This window comes from Ochlerotatus camptorhynchus, unplaced genomic scaffold, assembly GCF_037179485.1.
Source record: "Ochlerotatus camptorhynchus isolate MF236.1 unplaced genomic scaffold, CSIRO-AGI_Acam_v1.1 ptg000323l, whole genome shotgun sequence".
Taxonomy (NCBI): Eukaryota; Metazoa; Arthropoda; class Insecta; order Diptera; family Culicidae; genus Ochlerotatus; species Ochlerotatus camptorhynchus.
Window position 1 is genome coordinate 1,654,068 of NW_027040811.1, and position 16,636 is coordinate 1,670,703.

Here is a 16,636-nt window from a genome sequence, read left to right on the forward strand (position 1 = left end):
ACAAGCTGTTGTTAAGAGCTACTATTTATTACGTCTATCTTGGTTGGTGGTCGGATAAAGAACCAATCTCTCACTTATGACAGTCAGGCAAGGCCAACTACATCTCCCCCTTTTAGAAAATGTCATAGGAAGAGAGCCATCTTGGAATTCTTGATTCTCGTACAGAACGTCGAATAAAGTCTCCAACTGCTTCAGATGACACGGGCTTTTGTGCGGACTGAAGTTCTCCATCTTGAGCAGCAGGTTCATGATCGATTGTCGAAAAAGGATTTTTGGCAGACGTACTTGCCACTTAACCATCAGCTTCGAGTGATACGGAACCAACAGGAATAGGGACATCGTGATTGATTGGCACTTCTGGATCCAACGGTACAGCTTTATCTTGAATTTCATCAAGCAGGATTTCCCATGGTAGTTGCTGCGTCGCTTGCTCTGGATCATCAGAAGTGTGACGAGGGCGCATTTGGTTTACATGCGACCTCACCAGCTTCGGTCTCCCGTTCATGTCCAGTGCAACGATATAGTTGACGGAACCTTTCCGTTCAATGACTCGACCAGGAATCCAGGATTTGGCGTTTCTGCGGTGCTGTTCAACGTAGACCAGGTCATCTTCTTCAAACTCGCGCTTGACTGCTCCATGCCGCCAATTGAACTGTTCGTTTTGTTTGTGGTTCTTGACAGCTTCAGTTACAGGAACAGGTTTCTTCAGTAGGTCCAAAGTGGTGCGCACTGGTCTTCCGAGGAATGCATCTGCTGGAGACGTCGACTGTGGTGTGTTTCGATTTGGGATTGAACGATACACCGAAAGGAATGTCCGCAGGTGCTCCAGTGTGGGTGATCCTTCCCCCTTGGCTAGCTTCTTGAGGCCACGCTTGAGTGAATCAACGAATCGCTCCGCTTGGCCGCTGGACTGCGGGTGGTAGGGAGCAGTGCGGAGATGGGTGATACCATTTGCACGGCAATACTGTTGAAACTGCTCGCTGGTGAATTGCGTTCCGTTGTCTGAGACCAATGTGTCTGGGTTGCCGTAACGAGAAAACGTTTCACGCAGCATATTCAGGGTTGCAGTTGTGGTAATGGATTGAGTGCGAAAAATTTCGGGCCACCTAGAGAAAGCATCTACCATGACGAAATAGTAGTATCCATGGATCGGACCAGCAAAATCGATATGGACACGTTGCCATGGCTTGTCCGGGAGGGGCCATGACTCCAAGGTTGCTTTTGTCGGGGACTTCGCTGCTTCAGCACATGCAGTGCACTGACGGACAAATTGCTCCACATCGTCGTCAACGTTAGGCCAGTAGACTTCATTCGGTCCATTCCTGGGTGTCCACGATGCAGTTGACGAACGATCCGCTTTCGAAACTTTGATGGGACGACGATTCGATCGCCGAACATAACGCAGTTGTCGACAACTTGAAGTCCATCTCGTCTGGCGAAGAACTTCTTGACATCAGGACCAGCAACTTGCTTCGCATTTGCTGGCCAACCTTCGTTAAGGAAATTCACCACTTGCTGAAGAACTGGATCCTTTCGCGTCTCAGCCACAATCATCTGGTGCGTGACTGGAAGGTTGCTGATGGTGTCGTCGAGAATTGCTTTTGTTTCAGATTCGACGCACACGGCGGCTATGACGTAATCCTCATCTGGTCTATGCTACGATGACATTAGCCGGGATAGAAAATCTGCACGGAAATGAAAAACTACCCAAAATTAAGTACTTTTCCCTCAATTCTGGGGTTCAGCCCAATAACCCAAATTTGAGTAAATCGCATATAGTAGTTTCAATTTAACACCGGCAAAAAAATTACCTACTCTTAAGTTTATTCTACCCAAAATTAAGTTTAATTCACGTAAATTTAAGAATATGCAATTTACTCAGAAGTAACTTATTGGGATGAACTATATCGTTGGGTCGAATCTCTCGTTCCTTTTTTGACAACAATAACGAGTGCAAGTGAGAGGCTGAAGTCAATATTAAGTAAAAAGAACTCATATTTTGGGTAGTATTTTTTCTCCGTGTGCATAGCCAAAATTCGTCGATGAAACGTGTTGGATGTCGAAATCGTACAGCAGAAGTGTCAAGGCCCAGCTCTGCAAACGATTTGCGGTGTAAACAGGAATACCTTTCTTTGAGCCGAAAACCTTGAGTAGCGGTTGATGATCGGTCTGCAGGAGGAAGTGTCGTCCATACAGCATTTTGTGGAAACGGGTGGCAGCGAATGTCAGGGCCAATGCTTCCTTCTCCACTTGTCCGTAGTTCATCTCTGCTGGGGTCAGTGAGCGCGAGGCGTGCGCAATTGCCTTCACTTCACCGGTCGGGAATCGATGCATGATGACAGCGCCAAGGCCGTACTTCGATGCATCTGCTGCAACAACGATTTCCTTGGACGGGTAGTAGTGTGTAAGCAGCTGCTCGAAAGACTTCTGGCAATCCTTGGTCCAGTTCCAGCGTGCATCTTTCTTGAGGAGGCTGTCCAGAGGAGCCCTGAGTTGCTTCATCTGCTTAACGAATCTACCACAGTAGTTGACAGCACCGAGGTAGGAACGGAGTTGCTGGACATCCTTCGGAGACTGCATCTTGGAAATGGCTTCTGTTTTTGAAGAATCAGGCCGAATACCGTCCTTATCCACGATGTGTCCGAGAAACTTGATCTGGGAGAGTGCGAAAGGACATTTTTCGAGGCGTAACCATAGCCATACTCACGGATCTGCTCGAGAACAGCGTAGAGACTGCGATCGTGTTCCTGCTTGGTGCGACCAGCGATGAGGATGTCGTCCAAACACGGCTTGACTCCAGGGATGCCGGCCACCATGCTGTCGATGATGCGCTGGAAAGCGCCAGGTGCCGACTTGACTCCGGGTGGTAGTCGGTAATACTGGAACAGTCCACGATGCGTGTTGACCGTGAGTAGCTTTCGCGATTCCTTCTCGACCTCGACCTGTAGGTAAGCGTCAGACAAATCGAGATGAGTGAAGTAACGTGCTCCAGCTAGCTCCGCAAAGAGGTCGTCAGCCCCGTCGAATAATCGCCACATACACGACCTGATACATTGTCCGACTTGCGTACGACGACTATTGGTGCTGCCCAGTCCGAGAATTGAACTGGAGAAATTATACCGTTTTGCTGGAGCCTCTCAAGTTCTGCGTCCACCTTGGCGAGTGCAGCGTACGCTACTGGTCGTTTCGGGCAATATGCAGGACGTGCGTCAGGCTTGAGGTATAACTTCACTTGCGCTTTTGTGCATCTACCCAGCGTGCTTCGAAAAACTTCCGGAAACTGTTGCTTGAGTTGATTGGTGAACTGATCAGAACGTTGGTGTACGACGTTGACTAAGCTGCTTATCGGCACAGACCACAAATCGAACAGATCCATAGTCTCGATTCCTAGAACGTTGAGTTCAGCGCTGCTTGAGATGAAAATGCGACCAGTCTTGGTAACATTCTTGATGGTGATCTCGGTCTGGAACTCAGCGAGAAGGTTGAGATTGCCACCAGTTGCTGTAACTGCAGAGTCTTCCGTCGGTTGAGTGGGTGGCTGTCCGATGCTGATCCATGTTTCTTCTGAGATTATGGTGATGTCGGACGCCGAGTCGTGTTGAAGTTTGACTGCTACACCATTGAGCTCGACCGGGATCAACTTCCGCTTGCTTCCGATGTTGCGAACCGTGTAGATGCTTTTTGTCTTCACGTTCTCTTTGGATTTGGCCTGTTTGAACGGTTTCGACGGCGCATTCTTGTTGCTGTTGCAATAACCTTCCTTGTGTCCTTGTTGCTTGCATCTTGAACAGGTGTGCGAAGCGAACGGACACTCACTTGCTGGTCGCCACACTTCCAACATGGCGTTTTCGGCACTTTTTGGTTCTTTTTTGAGGCAGGATTATTCTGGTTGCGAGAAAAAATGTTAACGTTGTGTGCTTCTTTGTTCTCCACCATCAATGTGTCCTGCTTGAGATTGGCCACGCGATGGCATTCTTCCACGAGGTTCTCCAGGGTTACCTTGCTGGTGGCTTCTCCCAATTCGTTGACTGCGGTTTCGTCGGCTTCCAATTTCGAGATCAACCTAGCTCGTATGTCCGCATCCCGTGGCGATTGGAGTCCACAGACGAAGCGGAGAGCTTTAAATTGGTCCGGTGTGAGCTTGGACAGCTCGCATACCAGCCATTGAAGAAAACTCCTCCGTCCGGATCGTACTGGAAATCCTGGATCCCGCTTGCCAAGGACTCAATAATCTTCTCACTGCCTTGGACTGCAGTCGGATTTCCCCGATTTTCCAGGTTTTCAATCTGCTGCTGCTGCCTCGTGATGAGATTCGTTAGCTGCAGGATGGCGTTCCGAAGATCCTCGTCAGACATTTTCTTACTTGAGGTTTCTTGCTTCGAGGTTCAAGGTGCTTCCAAAATTTTTCTCGTCGCCAATTGTAATATCCGTAACCAAGGCCAACAAGTAAAACAAGCTGTTGTTAAGAGCTACTATTTATTACGTCTATCTTGGTTGATGGTCGGATAAAGAACCAATCTCTAACTTATGACAGTCAGGCAAGGCCTACTACATCTATCCACTTCCAACTTCCATGGAGTTCTGCAAAATCTTGAACTTTCGTACTTCACTGAGATTTGGTTTTGTAATTGAAGTACTTTTCTTAAAATTTTTACGAATTTTTCTGAAGATCTCACATTTTTGCTGAACTTCTGAATGTCTCTGAAGATCAGCAAAATTCCTTAATATCTACTCTTTTGAAGTTCTGCAAATATCTTTAAAATTCTATAAAGTTGCCTGAAGCTCCATAGTTCTATACTATAGATACTACTAGATGTCTTAGTAGATCTGCAAACTTCTCTCAAGTTTTGTGAATTCCTCTGTAGGCTCTCGGGCTTCCCTGAAGATCCATTAAAAATGTTTCAGAAAATCTGCACTTTCTGGACCATTCTTGTGATTTTTTCAGAAGTTCTGTATTTTTTCTGAAGATCTTCGAACTTTTCTGATGTTCAATAATTTATCAGTAGATCTTCAAACTTCTGTGAAAATCTTTACATTCACTAGATTCTTGGACTTGTCTGAAGTTTTGTGAATTTCCCTGAAGATTTGCAAAATTATCCTTATAGTTTTATAAATTGATCTGATAATATTTTAGCTAGCTTGAAATTTTGATAATTTATTTGAACACTAATCTGAAGATCTATAAGGCTCTGAACCATTTGACGGATTTTTTTTAACTCTTGGTTAAAATTTGACAGATGAAAAGTTATCGATTAACCCTGTTATTCGAGCGTGGTTATTTCTAACAGACTAGAAGTTAAATTTTGAAAATCGTGGCTGAGTTCTTCTTGAAAACCGGTCGATCGACAGCACAGGGATTTTCGAACATACAGAATAACTTTCGTAATGTCACTTTTAACCACGAGTTAAATTTAACTCGGCAAATGGTTCACAGCCTAAAATGTTCTGAAGTTTTATAGTTCTGTTCACAAGATCCTGAAGCTCGAAAAAAATCATAGTAGGCTCTTACACCTGCTGTCCGGCATGATTATTCTTATATCATACATGCTTCGTAATATCACAGACAAACAGACGTAACTCTTTGATTTTTTTTTCTTGAAAACATAGGACCTCAGTAACGACATCTCTCGGGCTTCTCGCGGAAAACAAGCTTTCTCGCTAACTCGCAAACAATATTGCATGAAAGTTCTATAGAATGTATAGAAACGTCAAAGTGATCCGATATCAGCGCTGCGGCGAGTAGTTCGCGGAACTGATAATATTCAAATCAACCGTTAAATGCGTGAACGAAGATACATAATTAAGTGTTACGTCTGTTTGTCTGTGGTAATATATAAACACTGTTTTGTTGACCATGCCATGATCAAATGGCGATGAACCGGCCAATCACACTGGAAAATAAAAAATCAGTCAAATCATACACAGGACAAAATTGAATAGTTAAACTGGTTTACCTTGCTGCTGTATGCCATCAAAACACAAATCAAGCGTACTTTAGCGGTTCAAATCCATGATATTTTAGAAAATAAATAAATAAATATCTTCAAGGCACTTGCGGCTTTTTTGCTGAATGAGTCGAATGAATATTAAATACAAACCTATTGGTGAATTTACGCGAAACTGCACCAGTGCATGCGACACCTAGGTTTGAAATCCAAAACCATAAAAGTGATGATGTACTAAAAAATATTCCATACGATTTGACAGGTAGCAAAACGTCATTATCATTTTCACATCATTTCCATCTGCCGGTCGACCGTAGCGTAAATTCATCAATTTCGTTCGACAAATCAAACCTCAAATCTTATCATAATGTCGAAAAAGTGTGAACGCATCCGAACATTGCATCCTACAAAATTGATCATTTTAGATGGTCAAGTTTTGAAACCACCACAGCATGCTTTTGGCGCTACTGTATATGGACGATCAAATGTAAAATACTGTGGTAGCCACAGCGCAGTTCTGTCAAAAACTCAGCATTTTCATTGATCCATTATCGCTGCAAAAACACTCGAACGATACTAAAGAGAGGAAAATCGTAGTCTTAAGCTAAAAATGGAGAATAACAAATGCTAGAATCTGCTCAGTGGTTGGAAGGAAAAACTATACTAATCGGAGGATATCAATTGATCAATTTAGATGGTCAAGTTTTGAACCCACCACAGCATACTTTTGGCGCTACTGTATATGGATGATCATATGTAAAATACTGTGGTAGCCACAGCACAGTTCTGTCAAAACCTCAGCATTTTGATTGATCCATTCAGCCTTGATGAAGAACTCCTCCAATGAAAACTATTCGGCTCCGCTGAGTGCTCCTCCGACGGTCTCAACTCCCCGCTATGTTAAACCCAACGCCAGATCAACAGAAACGACATTTGGCCGTGCGGATGGGAAGTACCGCGGGGAAGCGATTCACTACGATGGCAACGTGATCGATCGACATACTGTACACCATGTCGAAGGTCTACTGCATTTGGGTAAGCCGGGATCCGGGGCTGCTTCTGATGACCGGGGGATGGAACGACCGGAATGGACACTTCAGCACGATCCGTCCAGTAGCAGCAGTTGGTAGCGCCGCCAGTCCATACAATTCGCCGAGCAAAAGTAACCGTCAGAGGTGGCGGCAGCAGCAACAACAGCTTGGGAAGCGAACCACCCGGTCGTCATCTTTTGTTGCTCCGGTTGAGGACAATACGGCAATGTTGCTGTACGGTGGCGACACCTACTTGAGTTTCACGAAGAATGAGAAAAACGTAAACAAATAATTGCACGAAGACAACAGTTTTCTTTTATTGTTTTCAAGTGAAAATCAAAGAAAAGTACTTATTGTTATCAATAAATCGTGAAACTCTGGCGTGGTTTATCTTTTTACAGTAGCTGTTCAATTAGTCAATGGATTTATACGGAGTAAAAGTAAGTTTTCTTCGAGGTGTTTTTCGCTGCCTCAATTTTATCTTCTCTTGTCTTCAAGTTTTATTAATGAAAAATTCATTGTCGACTTGATCGCATCAATAAAAATAATTAACTATGCATGCATTTATCGTATATTAACGGTTTGGTTGCGATTCATTTAGAAACATTCCCGTTTTTCATCAATATATTTCAGGTGAAATGGACATGAATTCCAAGAAGTTTGAACGTAAAGCGTATCTGCGATGCGTGGTACCTTCTTGCTTATTAAAACGGGAAGATGGGATATCATTTCACAGATTTCCCAAGAAAGACAAAGACTCTTATCGTTGGCGGAAGTGGGTCAAAGCCCTAAGAATAAAATATCATCCGACACTTTCTTCCCGTGTTTGCAGCCGCCACTTCGATAAACTCGATTTCTATCCTATCAGTAAGTTTTACGATTAATCTAAAGGAATTTTAACTGAGAAATTATATGTTTTAGAATCTTCTGACCAAACCAAGTTTATTTTAAGGGACGGTGCAATCCCTAAGAACGTGGAGTTAAAGAAAAAGTCAGGCCAACTGAATCGAGATCGTGAAAACCGAGCACGGATGAGAGAAGAAATTCGCAAAAATCAAGATGTGACTCAAATGGATGATCGTGGTATGTTTGACGATCTTGAGCTAACCAGTCCTGATCCTATCGTCTCATTTCACGATGCTGTAATTCAAGTTAATACTCTTGAATTAGAGCAACTTCTTGAGCGAAAGAAACGAAAAGTATTTGAAATAAGCTCTGAAGAACAATTGGTTTCATGGACCGGTTTATGCAGCTTCAAGTTATTGGATACATTGGTCAAGGCTATTCAAATAGTACCAGAATCAAGGCTATTCTCGCGGTGGGACGTGTCAATGAGAAATTTGATTTTGCTAGTTTTTATTAAGCTAAAATCCAACTTGTCATTCCGGTGTATTGCATCGCTTTTCAACGTAATGCCCAGAACTGCCTCAAAATATTTTCACGAGAGTGTTCCCATTATTGCTGATATGTTGCGCGTTGCAGTTCCATGGCTTTCTAAAACAATTATTCAAGACGATTTACCATATCATTTTTCTAAGTACGGGAACGTCCGTGCGGTACTAGATTGTACTGAAATACCTATACAAAGATCAAATTGCCTTCATTGTCGCGTTCTAACATATTCTCACTATAAAGGTCGAGAAACCGCCAAATACCTGGTTTCAGTAACTCCTGGTGGCTGCTTCAACTATATCAGCCCAGGATTTGTAGGCAAGGCTTCTGACAAACATATATTTAATGCTTGTGGAATGGTGAACTTATTCGAAGAAAACGACGCGGTAATGGTGGACAAGGGATTTTCAATAGCTAAAGAACTGGCCGAACATAATCTTGAAATGGTGCGACCTCCAACGTTGTTTGACAGTCAGTTGTCCCATATAGAAGCAACCACGAATGTAGCTATTGCAGGAGCACGTGTTCATGTCGAGAGAGCAATTCAAAGATTGAAAAACTTCAGGATACTCACGGACAAGCTAGATTTGTCCATTCTTTACATTCTGGACGATGTGATGATAATACTAGCTGGTGTTACAAACTTGTCGGCTCCAATATTGGCAGATGATAGATTTAGTAAATAAAACGATTGTTTTGAAGTAATACCAATTAATTAAAATGTGTTTATTTCGCAAGAATAATCAATGGATAACAAAATAAAAGAAGTATTGAAAATCACTTACTCATTTAATTGGAACAAACAACAGGTAAGAAAATGTTAAAATAAATTTCTCGTAGCGTTACGAAAAGTTCCGAGATAAACTCTTTGTCGTACGGCACCTGGATTATGAAAATATCATTTTCAAAGGAACTATAAATTACTAGATCAGCTGATTTTGCAGCAAGTATACACATTGACAGCTGAATTTGTCCATAGTATGCATGTTTTTTCTTCAGTTGTGGGTCGTTTTTGGAGGTATCTATATATTTCAGCTGAGAGATAATATCGCTAGCTGATTTTTCTTTTCCGGCAAGAGGACACTTAATCTCTACCAACTTTTTGTCATCCAAAACAAACGCATCTGGAGAACATCCAATAAATGGGGCCGAAGGAGGTATCACCAGTCCCATTCTAATTATTGTTTTGTTAGCTTTCCTTCTTCTATAGCACTCCAGGGCCTTGTGCTCCATGTCTCTGCCGTACTGTAATGCTGGAATACGCTTTTCCAATGGGTGTACGATAGGAGATAACTTTTTAACCCAGTCTCTATCACCAGTATCATTCCTATAAAAAGTGAATAGATCATAGCATCCGCTGGCTGTAATGCGTATACGGCGTTCACGTTGCCAGGTATCATTCGATTGGTTGTACGTCTGAAGACAAATAGACAGGCTCTTTGCAGCAGTCAAGCAAACCTTACTTTCATAGAAAGTATATAGGCATGGACCATTCATTGGACCAAAATAGTGTTTCCATCTGCTTGTAATATGCTTTACGTCGAATAGTGAAGTAAGATACGAGCTGATATTGGTTTCTTCTGTAGTGCTTAGAGCTGGTTGAGTCTGCATGCGCTGAGGTGGGTTCCATAATGGCATGCTGGGAGGACCATCCGAAAAAACTACTGTATAGTTGGGTTGCTCATTAGTGGACATTGGCTTGGGCTTCTGATTACTTGGCACATGAATATTTCGTCCACGAATAGATTTTGCCAGTGCTGAATTAGGAAGCCCTAGAAATTGAAGTTATCAAATGTTTTTATTATATAATAGACGGGCATAATGTAATACCAGTAACAAAAACGTTGAGGAGTTCATCAGTCAGTTCGTCCGTCAATGATACTGAGCTAGACTTCTTACGTTGTCCACATAACTTGGACAGAGGAATGGGCTCGTATAAATTCTCCGCTTGATTTTAAGCGATTTTCCCCCACCGCTGACGTACATCTGTAGGGGAAAGGGCATCCAAATCCTTTTTGCTGTAAATGCATTTTATTAACAAATGTGATATGAACATGTATAAGTCATATTGATTACTTATGGATGAAAAGTAAACAAGCGAACTGGTGCTTACACCGGAAATTTCCGGCTGGACACGAGCAATGCATCGACCAGTTCTGAAATAACTGGGATGTTGTGATGTTTACTTCTCTCGGTGGATCGGATGGATTCGAGCCTCTCAAGCAGCTACAAAAAATATGGATGTGCGGTCCATCAATTTTTGTTACACCGACAATTATAACATGGTTATTCTTGTAGAGTTCATTTCCTTCGATCCAGTGTCTACGGCTCTCCTTCGCAAACTCGAATAAATCGACAATATCGATGTTTACACGGATTGTGTCCATAGTCAGAGTCTAAAATTGAACATAATTGAAGCTTAATTCGATTTTTATTCTTGGATTACCAACTGTTTTTTCCTGCATTTTAAACACCACCTTTGAAAATTCCTGCAAATAGGAGAAACGATACTCAAGTTTAAACAAAAGAAACTCTACATCTCAAAGTTTTTTTTATAAATTTAGACATTTATTAACATTTTCACATCACTCACTGCATGATAAAAACACTTTTCCATTCATTATTAACTCAAACAATGTTTGACGATTTTAACATCGACAAAACATGGCCATCTTTTTTTTTATGATTTGACCATATTATTATCGTAGGAAAACGAATCTATGTATAAAATCTGACCTACCAAACAAAATGGAAATATTTGCACTACAGAAATCAGCATGCACAATATAGGAAAACTGTTGAAAATTAACTTTTATTACTGCCTCTGAAAATCTTTTTTATGTTTACGTTTTTCGAAACTTGCTATAGCTGTCAAATGACAGCGCACCTTCCCTATGGCAGTAAAGGCAACCGGTGGAAACTAACGGTTTTAAATTGGCTAATTACTTGACTAGCCTATTGGTCCCAAGCAAATGATTAACGTACACAATTCTAGTCGAATTTCTAGTACTACACTATGTTTGTGGCAGTGGCTGGCCTGGTTTTGATTCGCCATAAAAGTTTGACAGATAAGATGAAGGTTCCGTGGATTTTCCTGTTTCGAGAGGTGCATCGATTAGCTTGGGACAGAAGATAGTACCAGAGCTGAGCCAAAAAGTTGAGCACGTTTCTTCGGGACCTACTAGTCTTAAACGCTGTCCAGACTGGAGAAACATGTTATAACGGTTGTCAAATAATTGCAACACAGAAACCACCATCAAGATAGTGCTATAACATGTTATAACTCTGTAGTCTGAACGTACTATTAGAGTTACCTCTATGGTAAAGGTGAGTTCTCGCGTCACTTTTCAAATAGACCAATGTAACATATCCACCATTTTGAGAAAATCGAAGTTGAAGTTCGACAGATTATTATTTTAACTGTTTAAAAACCATACATTTTGCAATACTATTTTTAATGCAGTCAGTGTATAATAACGTTGAAAATTCAGAACAAACGGTAAAATCACAATTTTACTTTGAATTTCATGCTACAACATAGAAAAAACCACAAAGGACGTTTTGGCAAGTCGAGTTGTACATCGGACATGTTACATTGGACGATTTTTCTCAATGACATAATCAATGAGTGTTACATTGGACGTTTTGTCTACATGATACTAGATTCCCTTTCACAGATTTCATAGTATATTTAGTACCTAACTTAAGATTGGCCCCGCCTTTGGAAAATGAGCACCAATCATGTTAGGCAGTCCGAATGACCGAAGTAACAATCATATACCCATCATTATCCGCACTGCTCAGGCGCAGAAATAGTGCAGTGATGCCAACAATCAATACGAAACTAACGATTTTAAATTGGCTCACCACTTTAGTAGCCTATTGGTCCCAAGCAAACGATTAACGTACCCTATTCTAGTTGAAATTCTATTACTACACTATGTTTGTTTTGATTCGCTATGAAAGTTTGACAGATAACATCAGGGGTGTGTGGATTCATGCAGAACATGCAGGGGTGAGTGAAATAGCTTGGGACTGCTTGGGACCGTTGTTCTGGTACTGAGTGAGCCAAAAATAATAATGATTTTCTTCGGGACCTACTAGTCTTATAGTACGTTCAGACTACAGAGTTATAACATGTTATAGCGCTATCTTGATGGTGGTCTCTGTGTTGCAATTATTTGACAACCGTTATAACATGTTATAACTCTCCAGTCTGAACAAGGCATTAGAGTTACCTCTATGGTGATGCCATTTACCTGATAAATCATAAAAATATGTACCATGGGTGCCAAACAGTGCCAATTAAAGAGCCTGAATTTATAAAGAGACGACATCTTATCCATTTGACAGGTCTTCTGCCCGATTGGAATGACTTTTCCTATGACTTTGACGGACAGCCTCTTTATAAATTTAGGCTCTTTAAGTGCCAATGAGTATACCCAAGGTTTCCATATGTATTTTTGGCACACGGTGCTGAGTGACACCCCTTGGATTAAACCTTCTTCTTCTTCTTCTTTCCTTTATTTAACGTCGGTCTCTGTTCCGCAATCTAGTGCCAATCACCGACGGACATCGATTATCATCCATTGACTCGGCTGGGATTGAACCCAGGCCCATTGGGGTGTTAGAAGGCAGTCACGCTTACCACTACACCACCGGCACCGGCAATTTTATTTAATCATGAAAAATTATTCATCAAAACATCATGGCGGATTGTTTGTTCGACGTAAATTGATGGCCATAGAAAATTTCAGACCTTGACAGATTTCCACAATCAAAGAAGATTTTTGAACAATGCAAATTCTAGATCAAGACAAATTGTTGATCAAGATAAATTGTCGATCAAGACATTTCTCGACTGGAAAATCTTTCATTTGTCTTGAATGGCACCCCTTTGCTTCGAGTAGATCTGATGGTAAACTATTCCATTAAGGCGCAATTTCTTCACCTGTGCTTAAAACGCTGTCCAGACTGGAGAGTTATAACATGTTATAACGGTTGTCAAATAATTGCAACACAGAAACCACCATCAAGATAGCGCTATAACATGTTATAACCATAGAGGTAACTCTAAGACTAGAAGGTCCCGAAGAAATGAGCTCAACTTTTTGGCTCAGCTCTGGTACTATCTTCTTACCTTACCAATCAGGCTAAGGCCTTGTTGTCCTCTGCTGTCCGAAGAAGTCGTCTCCACTCTACTCGATCCATGGCCATAGTTCGCCAGCCTCGTAGTCTGCGAAGGGTCCGCAGGTCACCTTCTTCTTGTTCGATCCACCTTGCCCGCTGCGCGCCTCTTCCTCTTGTTCCTGTTGGGTCGCTTTCTAGAACCATTTTCACTGGGTCTTCGTGCGGCATTCTTACGACGTGCCCAGCCCACCGTAGTCGCCCAATTTTTGCAATGTGGACGATGGACGGTTCTCCCAGCAGCTGGTGTAATTCGTGGTTCATTCGCCTCCTCCACGTTCCGTCATCCATCTGCACTCCAGCGTAGATGGTACGCAACACCTTCCGTTCGAAAACACCAAGGGCGCGTTGGTCCTCCACGAGCATAGTCCAGGTCTCGTGGCCGTAAAGGACCACCGGTCTAATCAGCGTCTTGTAGACAGTCAACTTCGTGCGGCGGCGAATTTTATTCGACCGGAGCGTCCTCCGGAGTCCAAAGTAGGCACGATTCCCTGCCATAATGCGCCTTTGAATTTCTCTGCTGGTATCATTTTCGGCGGTCGCCAGTGAGCCCAAATACACGAACTCATCGACCACCTCGATTTCGTCACCGTCAATCTGAACTCGGGGTGGGAGGCTAACATTGTCTTCCCTAGAACCTCTTGCTTTCATGTATTTTGTCTTTGATGCGTTGATGGCAAGTCCAATCCGTCTAGCTTCAACCTTCAGTCTGATGTACGTTTCCGCCATCATCTCAAAGTTCCGTGCCATAATGTCAATGTCATCGGCGAAACCAAGGAGCTGGATGGACTTCCTGAATATCGTGCCACTCGTGTCTATCCCAGGTCTTCTGATCACACCTTCTAACGCGATGTTGAACAGCAGACACGAAAGTCCATCACCCTGCCGTAACCCCCTTCGAGATTCAAAGGGACTCGAGAGTGTCCCCGATACTCGAACAACGCACATCACTCGATCCATCGTCGCCTTGACCAATCGCGTCAGTTTATCCGGAAATCCGTACTCGTGCATAATCTGCCATAGCTGATCTCGATCGATTGTGTCGTATGCGGATTTGAAATCGATGAACAAATGATGTGTGGGCACGTTGTATTCGCGGCATTTCTGCAGAACCTGCTGAATCGCGAAAATTTGGTCCGTTATAGCGCGGGCACTCATGAATCCCGCCTGGTATTGCCCCACGAACTCTCTTGCATATGGTGACAGACGGCGGCATAGAATTTGGGAGAGTACCTTGTAGGCGGCGCTCAGCAGTGTGATCGCGCGGTAGTTGCAGCAATCCAACTTGTCGCCCTTTTTGTAGATTGGGCATACGACACCTTCCATCCACTCCTCCGGTAATATCTCCTCCTCGCAAATCTTGGCAATTACCCAGTGCAGCGTTCTAGCCAGTGCTTCACCACCGTATTTTAATAGCTCACTTGGTAGTTGATCTACACCAGTTGCTTTGTTGTTCTTCAGCCGACCGATCTCCTCCTCAACTTCTTGAAGATCAGGGGCCGGTAGCCTGTCGTCTTCTGCGCGTGCTCCAAGGTCTGTTGCCGTGCCACCTTCGTTTTCTGCTGCTTCACCGTTGAGGTGCTCGTCATAGTACTGCTTCCACCTCTCAATCACCTCACACTCGTTCGTGAGAAAGTTACCGCGAACTATTTAGCTTCTCGTAGAACTTCCGTGTGTCGTTTACGCGGTACAGATTTTCCATCGCTTCGCGATCTCGGTCTTCCTGCCGACGCTTCTTCCTTCGGAAAACCGAGTTTTGTCTGTTCCGCGCTCGTCTGTATCGCTCCACATTCAATCTCGTGCGGTGTTGCAGCATTCTCGCCCGTGCTGCATTCTTCTCCTCTACTAACAGTTTGCATTCGCCGTCAAACCAGTCATTTCTTCGGTCCGGGATTGCAGTACCTAGTGCCGCTGCAGCAGTACTACCTATGGCTGAACGGATGTTCCTCCAACCATCTTCAAGAGAAGCTGCGCTAAGCTGCTCTTCCGTGGGTAGTGCAACTTCCAGCTGCTGTGCGTAGTCCTGGGCAACTCCGGCGTCCCGTAGTTGCTCAATGTTGGATCGCGGCGTTCGACTTCGACGGGTGTTATGAACCGTTGAGAGTTTTGAGCGCATGCATACTGCAACTAGGTAGTGGTCCGAACCTATGTTCGCACTGCGGTACGTGCGGACGTTGATAATGTCGGAGAAGAATTTCCCGTCGATTAGAACGTGATCGATTTGGTTTTCTGTGTGTTGGTCAGGTGATCTCCAGGTGGCTTTGTGGATATCCTTGCGGGGGAAAAAGGTACTTCGAACTACCATACCCCGGGAGGCTGCAAAGTTCACGCATCGTTGGCCGTTGTCGTTCGATACGGCATGCAGGCTGTTTGGCCCGATTGCCGGTCTATACATTGCCTCCCGTCCTACCTGAGCGTTCATGTCGCCGATGACGATTTTGACGTCCCGTTGCGAACAGCCGTCGTACACCTGCTCCAGCTGCGCATAGAACGCTTCTTTCTCGTCGTCGGGTCTCCCTTCGTGTGGGCAGTGCACGTTGATGATGCTGTAGTTGAAGAAACGGCCCTTAATCATCAACTTGCACATCCTCGCATTGACCGACTGCCAACCAATCACGCGTTGGCGCATCTTACCCAGCACTACAAAGCCGGTTCCCAGCTCGTTGGTGGTGCCACAGCTCTGGTAGAAAGTAGCCGCTCGATGCCCGCTTTTCCATACCTTTTGTCCCGTCCAGCAAAGTTCCTGCAGTGCTACGACTTCGAAGTTGCGTGGTTGAAGTTCGTCATAGATTAACCTATCGCAACCCGGGAAGCCGAGCGATTTGCAGTTCCATGTTCCGAGTTTCCAATCGTAGTCCTTATTTCGTCGCGTAGGTCTGTGCCGATTGTTCCGATCCGTATTTCTTTCTTCGGTATTTGCAACTTTGTTTTTTTTTCAGGGCGGCTTGTTGGGCCTGCCCCAACTCCCTGTTTCGCCGGGGGACCATCGTGCACAGCTCTGTTTAGAGTCCCACGCTGGCACTAGGACGGTGATCAGCCGCTCCTAACATGGAGAACAGACGCCGTTTTGAGCCGCACCTC

General features: G+C 43.7%; 1 protein-coding gene and 1 pseudogene across 1 annotated transcript; both read right to left on the reverse strand.

Annotated features, from left to right (window-relative positions):
• Positions 1-292: 292 nt before the first annotated feature.
• Positions 293-1,054, reverse strand: LOC135707945 (uncharacterized protein K02A2.6-like). Its single transcript, XM_065229866.1, has one exon. The coding sequence runs from the start codon at positions 1,052-1,054 to the stop codon at positions 293-295; it is 762 nt and encodes a 253-aa protein (XP_065085938.1).
• Positions 1,055-9,689: 8,635 nt separating this feature from the next.
• LOC135707946 (uncharacterized) lies at positions 9,690-10,755 on the reverse strand (annotated as a pseudogene).
• Between the last annotated feature and the right edge of the window lie 5,881 nt (positions 10,756-16,636).

Bases quoted from the DNA above. Each gene is read 5' to 3' on its own strand.
- LOC135707945 (XM_065229866.1), bottom strand. From the start codon at position 1,054: ATGCTGCGTGAAACGTTTTCTCGTTACGGCAACCCAGACACATTGGTC.